Genomic DNA, 16212 nt, shown 5'->3' on the forward strand with positions numbered 1-16212 from the left:
CCTGAAAGTGCCTGTGAAAATTGTTGGATTGGTGTGCCTCACATTCTGTGAATGCCTCTGTCCTCAGACTGAGCACTGGAGGAGGAAGGTGAGCCTCACACTACAAAACCTCTTCAGCTCTGCATTTAGCATTATGGTATAGTTCATACGATGTGTTCATTCATTCTTGCCTCTTTCTGCTAAGGACGATAACAGAAATGTGTATTGCTGCCAGCTCTGGGGTGCAGTAAGATATTTCCACACAGGTTTATCTAACAGGCACTGTACAAGAACAGTTTTCAGGCACTATTTCATTTCAAACCCCAAACCAGGAGCTCAGAAATGAAAATTCTTTTAAACAGTTAATATGGTCCTGATTTACCCAGCTAACGTGAGCTAATCTACAAAGAGCATGTAACTGATGACTGTATAAAGGCACTGGGCTGGCTCTCACATAGGTGGTTTGAGGGCTGCTGCCAGCGTAGTCATGGCAGGTTGGAATTGACCAGCTCCTGCTGAGTTCTATATTGTCTCTGTGCTGCACAAAGAATCTCTGAGCATATTACTTGAAATCTAGCTGAGATGCTTCTACACAAGTCTCAGCCATACTTTGTGGCAGAGTTGCAGCCAGCCCGAAAGCTAAAGCCTTACACAAGCAAATGAGCTTGTGGAAATAAATAAAAAACAGAAAAACAAACAAACAAAACAAAACAAACAAACAAACACAAACACTGAATCAGAAGTCTTTAATCCAAAAGATTTCCTGTTGCAACTAGAAGCTATAGTATAAAGTTACTTAGCAGCTATGTGAACTTTGAAAGTATTCAAATAAATGCTTTAATTTTTCACATGTTCATCAAACCAATATATTTTTTGTTTGAGCACTCCTCTCTTCTTTCATATTTTTCCATTACAAGCAATGACGAGCACATCACTATGAGGCATTTATATCTGAAATCTTTCTCCCTCCAATGCCAGAGGGCAATCAGTACTATTTGGTGGAAATGAATTGTTAGCTTTTCTTATGACATGAAAAAAAACAGGCTCTACCTGTTTTGTGCTTTTTTTTTTTTTTAATCACCAAGTAATCTTCAACAAAGTGAGCAAATGGAAAGGCTTTCAGGCTCACTGGGAGCAGGTAGCAGAGATGCTCACTGCATACAATTCTGAGAAACAGGTTGCTTTGCATTAATGAAGGCCGAGCTCTTTGCTGATGATCAGCATGTGAACTGCATAACATGTGCAGAAGTCTGGGACACATTTTAATGTGGTTAAATAAAATATGGTATTACATTTCTAGTCATGAAGCCTGCACTCCAGCATAGGGCCAGCCAAACTCCTCCTGGGTAATCTTATTTTTAATAATATTTTATAAATTCAATGTAGTCAGCTCATCTAAGAGACCACATGGAACCATAAGATTAAAAATGTTCACCAAAAGGAGAAGTCAGGGGGAAAATCTGCTTAATGAAAAAAATAGTATTAACAATAATACTGAAATTCTGTAGGCTCAGGCTTTTATTTTCAGTAAAAATGAACTGCTTTGTTCTGCACTGTATACTCATCTTGAAACAATTATTTAAAAAAACAAAACAACAACAACAACAAAACAGAATTGGTGCTCTATTCCTTTCTCTTGAAATTTTCTTACTTTGTTCCTTTTCTACGATTCTCATCTTGTACCACAGGAACTGATGGAAGCTGAGTGTCAATAGGTATTGTCTCAAAAATAAAGCTTGGCCAATACTTCTCTCTGTGGCCACAGAGGCCTCAGAAACTTTAACTCTCTTTTTATTCCTCTGAGCTTTGGGATTATTTCCAATTCTGTCATCTTTTCTCTTAATGTCTTCATAATTTTCCTTGCTTTGCTGTCCTTTAAGGTATATGCAAGAGTTCAAGAAAAAGAGCAGTTTGGGTGACTAACTTAACTGGCCAGACATCGATTTATGACTGCTAGAGAATTATACACCAGATGATGTATAGGACACATACGAACAATGGGATTTAGACAAATGGATGGTTCAGGGATAGGGACAAGAGACAACAGAAAAGGTCAGAAGCTGATATAGATGGCAATCTGCAAATGGTCATTGACACAAATGCATATTCACCACATCTAGCACTAACATTTTTCTTTCTATTTTTATCCATTTCAGCTGTTGGGAACTACCCATTTTGGACCTCCTTATAGTTCAGCTCATTTCTGTACAATCTATGCATAATATTATTCTGAAATTAATTCCTCCCTCCTTATCCATCAGCTGTTCTGTTGTACATTTAGCTCAGTCTCCCATCCTCTCCCTTAACAAATCCCCTCTTCCTCTGGGAGCCTGCTAAATGGTCTCCCATATCCTGAATACCAAAAAGAATCCATCTTTTACCTGTAATATATCCTTAAGATACTTCTTGGATGTCTTTCACTACCAATTTTTCCATCATTAAGTCTCTTCATATATAAAATGGCTGGAAGAATGGGAGAGGAAATGAGAACTCCTACAAAATAACATCTTATAAACTAAGTGGTTTACCTTTTTGTGAGTATCAAGTCACTTGTTGTAAGGAAATTACGAGGTCCTCGATGCAAGATGTATTGCTGAGAGGAGCATCATATGGATTTCACATAGGCTCTAAGCTCAATCAAAACTCTGAAGGGTCAGGGCACACAGTCTTTTTCTGCTGCCAATAGTCCTGCTGATTAGGAGTCTACTACAAAATTTTCCATATGGGACTTATCCACACTTAGGAGCTTATTGTCCTGAACTGAATCTGTCCCTAATCATTTATATTTTTGATAAGACTATTAAGCTTGTCTTCAACAGAAAAAGGAAAAAAAGGAAAATAAAGAAAGAACTTAATATTATTTTTAACCAATAGTGTGTTCTTTAACCCCCACAAAATTCACATCAGAATTATGAGAAAAAGAAAAATAGTTCTCGAGAGTATGGAGCCAAAGAACTGTGAAATTATTCTCAGGAGAATGGAGCCAAATAGCTGCAAAATTCTCACAGATGCTTATTTTTAGGATGGTTCCTATAACTAGAATGGCCAATCTCAGACTACTATATTTGATAGGATATCACTGTCTTCAAAGAAAAATTGCTGCAGTCTGAAGTTATTATTTGAAGTGGCACATCTGCTTTTTTGGCACAAGGAAGAGTTTGCACATGCGATTATGCAAAAGCAATGGGCTTAATTCACATCTAGCAAAATAAGTAGCTTTTACATACGTTACTTGTTTAGACCCATGCATGCCATTTGCATGCATCTTTTCAAAAGAGCGAGATACTGCTTCAGACTGTAGTGCGAGATGTTACAGCTGCATTCCTGCCAAAGGGTTACTAATATTGTACTTATTATTTAGGATTATTCTTTATTAAACACACTGGGCAACATAAGAAGAAAGAACAGCCTTTATAAGGCAGTTTTATAACCCGAGATGAAGACATGAAGGCAGCATGCATTGGGATATAGTCATCAGAGGCAGCCTAACATAATGAGTATCTATCCAGTAAATTTTAATTCTGTGTTTTCGCTAACTGTGTTTGTTCAAGGAAAGCATATAGCCTTCTCTCAGCTGTATTTCCTCAAGTACAAAGGAGATAACATATAAACATGTTCCTGGGCCGGAAAAAGTGTATCACTTGTTGCTCTTCAAGGGAAAGTGCCGACAACTCAGCTAGCCTCAGATGTGCTCAATGCTTTCCATATATCCTGGGGCTTTGGAGAGAAAGAAACACCCAGGAAGGGATACTAGCTTTCAGAGAAGACCATCATAGCACTGCTGTGCTTCCCTGGACCAATGACTTTTTTCTGTAGGCAACAAAATCTTTGTCCTGTGACAGGTAGAAGCAGCTGCAATATTTGCACTGAGGTACCATCTGACCCTCTCTTTCTCAGTAATGTTTAGGTACCTCATTTAGTATACACAGTTCTGAGCATTACCCTGCAATACATTAAATCCTAGAAAGAGCAAATGAAAATTTTAGTCTTTTATCTAAAACAGCCAATATCAAAACACTGAGAAATTCTATGCAGAAATAATCATTTCTAGGATCTTCCATGCACACGTCAGCTTGAAGGGATTCAGACTTACATCTCTTGGGCTACAAGGCTATGATTTACTTGGGAACTGGGAAGTGAAATCTTTCACTGCCATTTCATATTCAGGGAGGATGGGTTCCATCCTAAAGTGCAGCTATGGTCACTTTTTAAAATAAGTATGTTGCTCCGAACATGATGCCTCCTATTTTTATTTTTATTTTTCCACAGAAATTAAAACAGCTAAAAAAAGCACAATAACACTTCTGGATAGAGCAAATTCCCATCTACAAAACACCGTTTTTCAACATAGTCACCACCATGAGCTACGCACTTTCACAATTGATGAATAAGAGCTTGCATGCAGCTCAGAAAAATCTGCATCAGAGGAGGTGACCCAATGTTGCTTTCACCCCTGCTGAAACGTACTACCCTCTTCCTCACTGTGCTCATATCTACTGGTTAGTCTCCATAAATATTCAGCAAGTGTCAATGAATGTCAATGGTGTCATTTTTTTCTGCATAGAGGAATTCAATTCCACCCCTATCCTTCATCCACATTCCCATGTCAGATACCATTCTGTTAGATTGCCCCTCTGCTGCCACTGGTCAAATGGCAACAACATGTAATGGGATACTGCCAGGAAGGTTCAACCTCTACTGCTAAACTACTAACATCTGCCTCTGGCATTGTGGGCCATCATAATGAAACAGTAGCATTACTTTTTTAGCATCCCTCATAATAAGTAGGTGAAGGTAGTATCTGTACTCATCTTGTTATTCAGCAAAGCGTTTAGGATACAATTCTTGGAGAAAGATAGAGAAATTGTACTCAGAAAATTTGTATCTTAGCAGTTAAAGGACTTAACAGCACAAATGCAAGAAGTACTCGTTCCCAATCCCTGTCCTTATATCCTTTTCTTCAGTAAGAACATAACCTGGCCCTAGCACACAATGGCTGCAATATTCACATCTGTGCACTACACCAGACCTGTTACACAACCAGCTACATTTCATGATTAAAAATGCCTTGTTTTCCTTGTATCTTCTGTCTCCCCTAATTAAGTTTCAGTCCTGCAGAGAAGGACCTGGGGGTCCTGATGGATGAAAAACTTAACGTGAGCCAACAGTGTGCTCTTGCAGCTCAGAAAGCAAATGGTATCCTGGGCACCATCAGAAGAGGGGTGGCCAGCAGGGACAGGGAGGTGATTGTCCCTCTCTACTCTACTCCTGTGAGGCCCCATCTGGAGTACTGCGTCCAGGTCTGGAGTCCCCAGTACAAGAAAGGCAAAGAGCTGTTGGACAGGGTCCAGAGGAGGGCCACAGAGATGATCAGGGGACTGGAGCACCTTCCCTACGAAGACAGGCTGAGGGAGCTGGGCTTGTTCAGCCTGGAGAAAAGAAGGCTGCAGGGTGACCTCATTGCAGCTTTTCAGTACCTAAAGGGAGCCTACAAACAGGAGGGGAATCAACTCTTTGAAAGGGTGAGTGACAGCAGGACAAGGAGAAATGGTTTTAAGTTGAGGGAGGGAAGATTTAGGTAGGATGTCAGAGGGAAGTTCTTTACAGAGAGAGTGGTGAGGTGCTGGAACAGGCTGCCCAGAGAGTTGTGGATGCCCCGTCCCTGGAGGTGTTCAAGGCCAGATTGGATGGGGCCATGGGCAGCCTGGTCTAGTATTAAATGGGGAGGCTGATGGCCTTGCCTGTGGCAAGGGGGGTTGGAGATTCGTGATCCTTGAGGTCTCTTCCAATCCAGGCCATTCTGTGGTTCTGTAAATTTGAATTCATTGCTGAAAAGTGGGCTATTCAGAATCTTTATACTCCTTTGGATCAGGCCATGTTTTAAGATGAGGGGGAGCTGGACAAAAATTTGTCTAAAGAAAGTGGGCCTTCTATGGCCACTGTTCCATCTTTGTGTGTTATTTAAAGTGATCTCAGATTCACCTTCAGAGGAATCCCTTTCCTCTTGAATATAATGCATGTTTGGAGTTACCTGGTCCCTGCTGGGCAATGGAGGTGGAGGAATGCCTCATCAGAGAACCTGAATTTGGTTAAAGCATAAGGTAGTTTCTAGCCAAGGCACATCTAAGCACACTCAGGAGCCTTTTTGCTTCCACTCTTTCATGCTACTGACATGTAGTTGAGGCAAAAAGAGTAATCAGTGTGTCTTCATGCCCTTGTAATACTCGAGGATTGCTAGTAGCTGGCATGCTAACTGAATACTTGATGATCTTCAGGCTTTCAAGAATCTTAGCCTTTGTATTTCTATATATTTCCCATTTTATACCATGGACTTGGTCTTAATAAGATTGGCAGGTCACTATTTATGCCAGACATTGTGCGCCTCTAATTTGAGAGATTTTATAACCTGTGCCAACCTGTCTGCGTAATTTAGAGGGCTCTTAAAATCAGTCATTTCTGTGAAAGACTGTGAATTGCATATTTGGAAGCTGAAGCATCAAACATACATTTTCTGATGACTTAATCAGAGATTTATATTCATATTTCCAGAGGGAGGAAAAAAAGATAATGAATCTGTCTAATAAAGCAGCACATTCTGCTTTATGTATACATGTTCCTTGTTGCTCTATAACCATATGTAATAGGTTTTCAGTTGATAAATGTTATACTTACAGAAAACTAAGTGTACATGTTTTCATATATCCTGTATATAAATTGCATGTTTCCTAAGACAGGCAAAACATAACAAGACACATAATGAGTGACCCCAGGGCATTGGCTTTGACTGTATAAAATATTTAAATCTAAACATGACACTGAATATAATGGAAATAATACAATTAAATTAGAACATGGTCAGAACAATAGAATCTCCTGCTTTAGTATCAAAAGACTTTGGATCTGCTTTGGCATTTGTTCTTTGTAAATTCCCTTGGCATTTCATGCAGCAGCAGACCAATATTCCATGACAAGAGCCAAATGCATTGATATATCTTAATTAAATCATTGGTTCTGAATAAAAGCAACACACCAACATGACATGGATTATTGTGGCTAACTGTATAATTATAAAAGAAGACCAGGGACAGATGAAGCCAAACAGCAATTGTGTTTACACTTCCACAAGCTCAAAGCCTTTCTGAGTTGCTTTGTAGGGAGTTTGTAGGGTTGGAGGAGGCTCAGACAGAGATCTGTGGAACGAAAAAGCATATAAGCAGTGTAGGTAGTCAGGGAGTTCACCTGAGCTAGCTGTCTGGCCCCAACCTGTCTAGAAGGCTAGACATAATGTAACTGGGCATGAAGTTCCCCTAGCCTGTTGACGTTCTGTGTAAGAAACTAAAGAGGGATGGAGAGAAGGACATGTTCCATAACCCTCTCTACCATTAATTTTAAAACACAGTGTAAAGGTTCCTTGCATATCTGCAGTGAGATTGCCTGAGAACATGTACACCTAGGCAAGGCAGAAGCAGGACATCAATTTCTTAGCCACATAGTCAAAGAAAAATAAAACAAACCAACTAACAAAACACAAAACAAAACCCAACAACAAAAGCAAACAAACAAAAAAAACCACAGACAATATAATGTGTATAAGGTATCTTCATGTAGCATATACCTTTGCAGTGAGATGCCTATTTCAAGGATAAAAGTAAACCAGAGGAATACCTCCCTAATAATGGATACGTTCACATTTCAAGAAATCTATGTTTAGCAAGTATAATGGCCTAGCCATTTCCAAAAACACTGGCTTCTTTCCTCCAACAATGAACCTTCTGTGCATACTCTATCTACAATGTGCACTAGTTTCTTACTACATGCTGCCTTTCTTGAATGCGATCTCAGCACCTACTGGAGAAAATATCCTCTTTTGAGCCTCAAAGTCTATGGAAAATAGCCCAGTGTAGAGTACTGACTGCATCTAACATCACAAGCAGTCGTTGTTACTGACTGAAGTTTGACTTTGGGAAGATTGTTAATCACTGGAGAATGAAACACATCAGCTCCATGTCTATGTCATATATACTATTCAACTTTTAAATGCATTTATCAGTTATTTTTCAACAGGTATTTATTGCTAAGTGTCAAGTCTAGATTAAAGTACACATCTGCAGACAGCGCCTCTTAGCCTGCACATAGAAGTTGCTCTTACGTATTAAGTCAGATGCCTTTCATTTCATCTCTATGTGTCATTCAGTAATTTCTATTCATGCCTTTTTAAGCAGTTCATTACTGGTCTACTCAGCGACCAAATGTGTAAGCAGTGGGCTTGAATACATGGGAAAAACTGACCTTTGGTGCCAAGGAGTTATCGTATTAAAGTGCATTAGCCATTTCCTGTAACAGTTGTCAGGCTAATTTTCAGTAAATGACTTAGTCCATGTGTTTATTATTCAGATGTAAACCCACTGACTCGGCATGAAAATGACATTACAATGCTGTAATCACAGACTAATCTTTTACAGCGACAGCCACTACATGCCCAAACTGTGTCCCTCTAACAAGACTTCTCCAAGTTCAGAAGCAGCATCTTGTGAGCAAGTTAATTCAAACTGTGTTACGTCACCCACTGTTGAGGGTAACACTGACAGGCACTGCTTCTGAAAATCTCCATGCAACTCCATAAAATTCAGTGTGTTTTTTAGCAAATGATGACTCAATGGGAAAGAATGCATTGAATCATAGAATTGAACTCAATACAAAGTAAGATCACTCTTATCTTGATTGTTAACATTTTCTGTATCTAAACATAACATACTCCTTGAGGTCTTGGGGACAAATTCCCTTTCTTCTCCATGATAGCCATATACTTCTTAAAGCATAAATAATATAGTCATGCCTACTGATAAACAGTTTTCTCTATCTGATCAGTTCTAGTTATTTTAGATTGTAATGATGGATGGTTTTAGAAGATGAAGATCTTAAAACGTGAAAATAGCTTAGTAACTTCTGAAGGTAAAAACCTGCCAAGAAATTTGAAATTCAAGCTGACTCCATCAGCATCACATCTCATGTTCTATCTAAGTTGTAGGTTGATCTTGCATACCATGGCATTGCTTACAGTGTTCTTGAGGAATCCTGAGGTGAATACAAAGTAATCTATGATATCATTTCACCATCTCTGACTTCTATCAGCACAAAACCACATTTTTGGCTAGTGTTATAACACAGGTGCCCTGAACTACTTCTGGCTTTTCTGAGGAATCAAGATGATTGATAGAGAAAGCATAAGACTTCACTCTTGATTTTTGTTATTTTTGTAGCTTTTCATCATTAAAAATGCATACCGTTAATATTAATCACAGAAAAAGAAAACCATATAGGTTTACATTTTATTATTTCGCAGAAGCAATGCTTAACTGATGTTATAATTGAAAAAAAAACAGCAAATCAAGTCATAGGATCCCAAGCGTATGTTTGCTGTCAACAAAGTGACAGCAGGACTCTCAGGGACTTCAGTTAGTATTAGATTGTAGTCTTCATATTTACATTTAAAAGTATTCCCCTCCATATCCTCACATAAATTATTAAGCTATTCAAATTCAATAGGATAGAAGTGTGAGATGGAAAAGTGTGCATTAAGTATCTGACAAAGTGATCAAAGAAAGGCAATTCTGAGAGATGTCACTCTGGCTGACAGTCGGGGGGACTGTCTCTCTAAGAGCCTGGTCATTTTGTATCTGATCACTGCTTGTGTCAACAAGAACCAGAAATCTTCCCTTCTGTATTCCAATGATTGTATAAGAGAGAACGATGATAAGAAAATAATCTTTTAGTATACTGCAAAAAAACAAACAAGCAAAACAGAAAACCTGGGAACTGATGTCCAAGCGCTTATGTATTCACCTGTTGCTCTCCCAGTATCTTCCTGAATGTTCTACTTTGCAAGAGTCAGCATGTAACTAATGATGAAATTCTTTATCTGGATAAAACACCTTGTTCCACTAAGCAGCATTTTCATCTCTTTTTAGCTTTTATTCCACAAATTAATCAAATAGCTGCTGTTTTCCAGTAATTCAGACTTGTCATATAAATACATTTAATTATTGTATAATTAGCTGTATAAGATAAAGGGGTTCTACTCAACTGCCTTTCCAAGAATATCCGAATTTTCTAGCATTTTAAAATGCCTATTGAACTAGCAGAAAGCTAAGTAACTGATCTAAAAGAGAAAAAAAATAAACAGAAATACATGAGTAGTAGTCCAAATACCTCCATCCACACTGTATTTTTTAAAACACAGGAAACTAACATTAACTCCAGATTATATGTAAAACCAGGCAGCTGATCTCTAGCCTGAGTGGTTCTTCCTGTGGGCATCTTTTATACGTAAAAATTCTTGCCTTAAAATATAAAAAAATATATGTTTAATATATATGTTTAATTATATGTATATTACTATATATATTTAATTATATGTATAATATATGTTAAATATTATTATAAATAATTTAACATTTTATATGACAGTACAGTTATATGACTTAAAACACCAGTATGGTGCAGTAGATTGTATCGTCAAAAAATTACACCAATTAATAAATGTTAGAAATGGAAGCAATTTGTATTGGTATCACAATAAAGATTCAGTACAAAAAGAAAATCTTTATATGACTTAAGTCCAAAGCCAAGTAGATTTCTTACGACCTCCTTGCAGCTGTACTCTAATTCTTTAAAAGGAAAATATATGTTATAAAGAAAAATAACTTCTTTCAATTCTTTGAAAAATTTAACAAGATTTGGGCAACTGAAGCATGGTTATGCATCATAATGACTAATAAAAATGGTTATCAGCAGAAAAGGTTTTCACAGGCGCAATGAAATTCAAAGCCACATGACTTAATTCTCTAGTCCATAAGAAAACCTCTGAGAGATCAGAGATATGAAGTTATAAAAAAAATCCTGAAGATCTGCTGTAAATTCAAACTGCTACTCTGGAAAAAGGTTCTTTGCTTTTAGGAGCTCACAAGAAGCAGCTTCACATTGGGAAGAAACCATGAGGTTTTGGGGGAAGCAGTGTCTTTCAGACACCTCAACCTTATGTTGTACACACCATACCTGCTCTAACCACAAAACTGTTAATCTGTCTCCTCCTGCCTTTATCACCAAATGATTTTAGACACATACTGAGGAGAAGTAAAGAGTTCGTGTTGTTATGTGAACAGGGACTAGTGTACTTAACTGATTCTGCCTGAGCTACAAGAGATGAAGCAGAAGTCTTCCTTTACTTTCCCTCCAACATAAAGGACAAAAAGAAGTTCTTAACAGTTGCTACCCTCACTCAATTCAGGCAATTTCTGTCTTTATTTGCATTTTCTAAAACTTCTCTGATATTCATGAATACACATCAAATGAATGCAAAAGCCTAACACAATATCGCTACAAGATAACATGGGCTCCAGTTCAGGAAATTAATAAGCATTTTGTAAACTCTTCTGAAATTAAAACTCTGACTAGAGTTTTATTAACTTTAAGACCTTCAGCTCTGAAAATCAAATTAGATTTCTACTCACTTAGGCATAGTAAGCAGTCAAAAAAGACACTTCATTCCATGTCTTGTAATTTGTACTTGTGGAACAGACAGAAGAAAATGATCTTTGATCTAAATTAATTAAACACTTTTCTCATTGACATGTAAGTGGCTTTTTTCCCAACAGTTCATTTGCTGGCTAAGAAATGATTGTTTGTTCCCCTCGTTATCAACTTTCACAGCACCGCTAACAAGGTGCAGTGTAGAAAATCATGCATTTTGGTCAACAAAGCCAAGAGATATGAGTGCAAATGTACATTAGCATCAAAGCTGTTTATGAAGGAGAGTTTTATTAATTTTTAAAGTATAACTGCATTCCAAGCTTTGAGCTGGGTTGAAGGGCCAGTTTTGGAGGAATTTCAGAACTCTTCTAAAGAGATAAAAATGTATTTACAATGAAAACTCCCATCATAGCTGTCTTCATTTGAAGTCAAAACATTTGTGATCATTTCCACTAGAATGTAAAGGTCTATAGCAAGGAAAACTTGTTCTGATAGCAATGATTGCAGAAGAGGGCAGTTTACAGCTTTCTTTGTGCTGGAATAGTGATGGTGATTCCCCACAATTTGGTTCAAATTTTGAAAGAAAAGGAGAAAATCATAGAAATGTCAAACAGAACATGTTTTTGTGGTTTTTGTAAGGATCATGGGAAACTGATTTTGAGAATTCAGTCAACATTAGCAGGATAACATCTGCTCTGTGCATATCTTGAGTCCTATCTTCCTTCTTCAGACACTGCTATAAGAGAAACCACCGTTCAGCATGGAAGTGTTGAAAGTTCTCATGGCTTAAAAATTTCAGGAACGGGTCATCTCAGTTACTTTTAGAGGGGAATCCTATATACTTTTTGAAACTATAAAGGTCTTTGGAGACAACATCTGATAGCTAAACGTTTTTGACCTATATTTAGGTAAATTCGAAAAGAGGGTTTTCTGTAGAGTACAGAGCTCTGTACACTTACTACCTGCACTGCTCCTTTAGTCCTCCCTTTGGAACAACTTATCTGCATGACAATAATACCCTAGAAAGCTGAAGTTATTGTAAAAAGAATAAGAAATCAGACATCCTTAAACAAAACAAACAAAATCATTAATTTATCAACAGTCTTAAAAAAACTTACCTTTAAAATTTGGTCTGATTCTAGCATCATACCCTGATGTCCTTCCCATCAATTTGTCCAAAAAATCTGAAGGAGACAGGGTCTGTGAGGGGGATTTTCCAGATCTTGAATCATGTTCTTTACAGAAAGTCGTCCTAAACAAATTATTAGCCACCATTTAGCTAGTATTTCATTCAAGTCAGGAAAAAAAAATTATAACAATTAATAAAGTTATCTCAATTCACTGAATGCAGAAATTAAGATTTTTATAGAATGATATCATATATTTTTCATCAGAAAACTTTATGCTAGAAATAAAAATGAATTTTGAATAGCATGCATGGACACGTTTTGCTTTTCAAAACAAACCCCTCCACTTCAAAAATAAATGTATTTTAGCTTTAAAAATTTAGAAGATTCAGTCTGCTTTTTAAAAAAGTGTGTAAAGAAATCTTACAGGAACTTTGATATCTAATTCATATCACTGATTTAATTAGAAGTATACTGTTAAAATTTATGCCTTTCAGCACTGATTCAAGGTGATTGTAAACTTCCAAACAATAGCGGTCATCACTCATCAAGCGGATCTGGTACATGTTGGTTTTGTTAATGTTAGAAAGGATGTAGATGCAAAAAAATGTTCTTTATAGATGCCACTCAAAGAAGATTGAAATCATGCTAGTGAATGTCTGGCTTCTTCACCAGGAGGGCAAAAAAGCTTTCAGAGTCAGTCATGTATAATCTTAGTGATTTGTTTGGACTTTTTTTCACCAATTAACATCAAATAGTAAATGATCAGTATTATCACCAGCTGGTATTTATACAAAGCTCCTGAACATATGTCTGTTTTCAAATTTTAAGAGTAAACTTCTGGTACCAGACTATGCATGTGAAACTTCATACAGATAACAAATTACATACTTCAAGCACAGTAAGTATTTCAGAAAAAAAAGAATTTATGAGTTCCCCCGGGTCATTCTGTAGGGAAAAAAAAAAAAAACTAGCAATGAAATAGTCATATTTGGTGCACAGAGGCACAGATTTCACCATAAGCAGCACTATCTTGGTTCCTAAATAACCAATATCATGGTATCTGTGCTTCAATATATTCATTAAGCTACTAAAAGTAATAAAAACACTGTCGTCTTAACTACTTTCTATTTAAATATTTGCCCAAAGGGAACCACTCTGTTTCAGGAGTCTTGTTCTTTTTTGTGCATTTACATGTAAGCATACTAAATAATACTAAATAATACTAAATTCTTTATCTTTTTATAAAACTATCAAAACTGCTAAAAGGCAATGTGATAGTAAACCTTGTAATGTTATTCCTCACTTTTTCAGTTCCATACATGGGGGGAGGAGGGAGGCAGTTGCTTTTTTTTTTTTTTGCTTTTATTGTTGACGTGACACTCTTACATCTCTAATTTTTAATATAAAGTAGATGATATTTCCCACTTAAATAGTAGAAATGTTCAGATAAGATAATAAGAACTTGAAAACTAATCCAGTCTAATTATTTTGGATGATACTTTACAGTCTTCTTCTGTCTCCTTTCAGTGTCCACTAGTGATAAGTTGTGCTGTCATCTCATGTGTGCAAACTCGTGAATACAAACATTTTTTTCATTCAGACACTGTATATATACGTTATTACACATACAAAAGCACTTTGTATGTTTACAGGTAGATACATAGCTTTGTACATGAAGATAAGGAATCTCAGCTGAAATGGTGTTTTGGTTAATAGCAATGACTTGTTTGCCTTGTATCGTAAGAAGTCAGCAGCTGAAGCAAAAGCTCATCAAGCATTAGAAATAAAATAAAAAGAGAAAATAAAAATTAGAAGCAATAATCTGATGTACTGATACTTTAAATTAGCATAGTACTGGTTTAATTAGGCATTTTTCCAAAATCAGAAGACTGGATTTCTAATTTCAAATAACCACATCCCTGAGAAATCTGGTTGATCATTTCCAGAGCCTGAAGAGGAGGGAACCAAAGCAACTTCCTACATAAGCTCTGGAGGGAGCACAGAGATTAAATAGCATTTGGAAGAAAAACTGAAGAAACTGTTTTCAGCTATATTGATAATCAGTAACAAAGCATGTCATTGAATCAGAGAAATGGAAAATAGATCACCCAAACTTGAATATTTTTTGGTGTTTGTTACCAAGCAACGAGTCTCTGAGTGTAAAAAGGAAAGTCTATACAGAATGAACACAAAACACTCTCAAATATAGCAAACAAACTAGGTTAACGTGATATAGTTTCTTTATAGTTATGATGTCCACATTCTTTGAAAAATATTATTACAAATAGCCATATCACCTACCTGAAATGGTTTGTCTCTAAGAAAAATGCAAATAAGGTTGTCAAAATTTTCACTAGCTGCCGGTTCATTCCTCCTGCTTTCTGTGTTGATTTGGAAAATATCCCAGAAACGATTCCAGAGCGATGCAGGGAGAAAGTATGCTGGTTCTGCCTAGATTCCCAAATTCAGCAATAATTTATTTTTCTTGACAGTCAGGAAAAGAAGGTCTGGATCTCTACAAACTGGGGATAAAAAAGAAATGCCAGTCCTTGGAATCATGGTCAGGTCAAGCCTAGGCTCATCTCCAGCAGCCAACAGAAAATATACAAAGCATCAGACCTGGTTATTCCCCACCTTGCTTTTACTGGGTGATGAAGAAAAAAAGAAAAAAGAAAAAAGGAAAAAAAAAAAAAAAAAAAAAAAGATAAAGGAAAAAAAAAAAAAAAAGGAAATAAAAAGAAGGGAGAACCCTACTACCCAAAGAGCATCACCCAAAGGGGAGTAGCGTTGAGAGCAAGCAGTCTGTTGCCGGTGTGTTTTATTCCCCTTTTGCTTTGAAAAGTAGTATTTAGGAAGGGTGGTGGGGCTACTGGCTCGCTCTGTTCCACTCCCCTGCTGTCAGGGAGGTGTCGGCGCTGCCGTGCGGGAGCGAGCGGGCGGCGGGGGCTGCGGGGAACCCCAGCGCCTGTGCTGGAATGAGGCGGGCGGGAGCGCACCGCGCTATAAATTCAGCACTCGGACAGCTCCGCGCCCGCCGCTGCGCATGCGCTTGGTGTCCGGCGTCTGGGAGGGGAGAGGCGCGCGTGTTTGTGCGCGCGTGTGGGTTTAGGGGTGCGCGCGTCGGGGTGCGCGCCCAGAGGGTGAGTGGGAAGGTTGGTGGTATGGGTTGTGTGTGCGAGGAGGGCGTGTGGCGTGTTTTGTGCGCGTGGGTGTACCCGAGTTGGGTGAGGGGGATGCGCTGGGGGTGCGTGTGAGCGATATGTGCTGGGGCGGAGAGGGGCCGGAGTCTTAACCCAATGACTGGGGGAGAGCGGCTCCCCGACACTTGGGGCACTGCGGGGTCTGGAAGGAGCGGAGCGGATGTGCAGGGGCGAATGGGCTCTGGGGAGCCCATTTGCAGTTGTTCCTTGGTATTGTTTCTCTTCCCCACGGTGTAGAGAAGAAATCAATGGCATTGAGCTTTCTTGGAGGTGGCTCTATCTCCACACCCTGAAGTGCGAGTAGCATAATGCCTTTTTTTTTACACATAAGGAACTGAAGCATTGGCAGCTGAAACAAGGGTCATGGTTACCTG

General features: G+C 38.0%; 1 protein-coding gene across 3 annotated transcripts in view; it reads right to left on the bottom strand.

Annotated features, from left to right (window-relative positions):
- GLRA2 (glycine receptor alpha 2) overlaps window positions 1-15007 on the bottom strand; it is a 130449-nt gene extending 115442 nt beyond the window's left edge. For all 3 annotated transcript variants that reach the window (XM_031596079.2, XM_031596078.2, XM_090125287.1), the window contains exons 1-2: window positions 14940-15007; window positions 12627-12760 (exon numbers count right to left, since the gene is read on the bottom strand). In XM_031596079.2, the coding sequence (XP_031451939.1) occupies window positions 12627-12760; window positions 14940-15007 (202 nt within the window). The remainder of the gene's footprint in view (window positions 1-12626; window positions 12761-14939) is intronic.
- Window positions 15008-16212: the final 1205 nt, after the last annotated feature.

Source organism: Phasianus colchicus, chromosome 1, assembly GCF_987193195.1.
Source record: "Phasianus colchicus chromosome 1, bPhaCol1.hap1.1, whole genome shotgun sequence".
Taxonomy (NCBI): Eukaryota; Metazoa; Chordata; class Aves; order Galliformes; family Phasianidae; genus Phasianus; species Phasianus colchicus.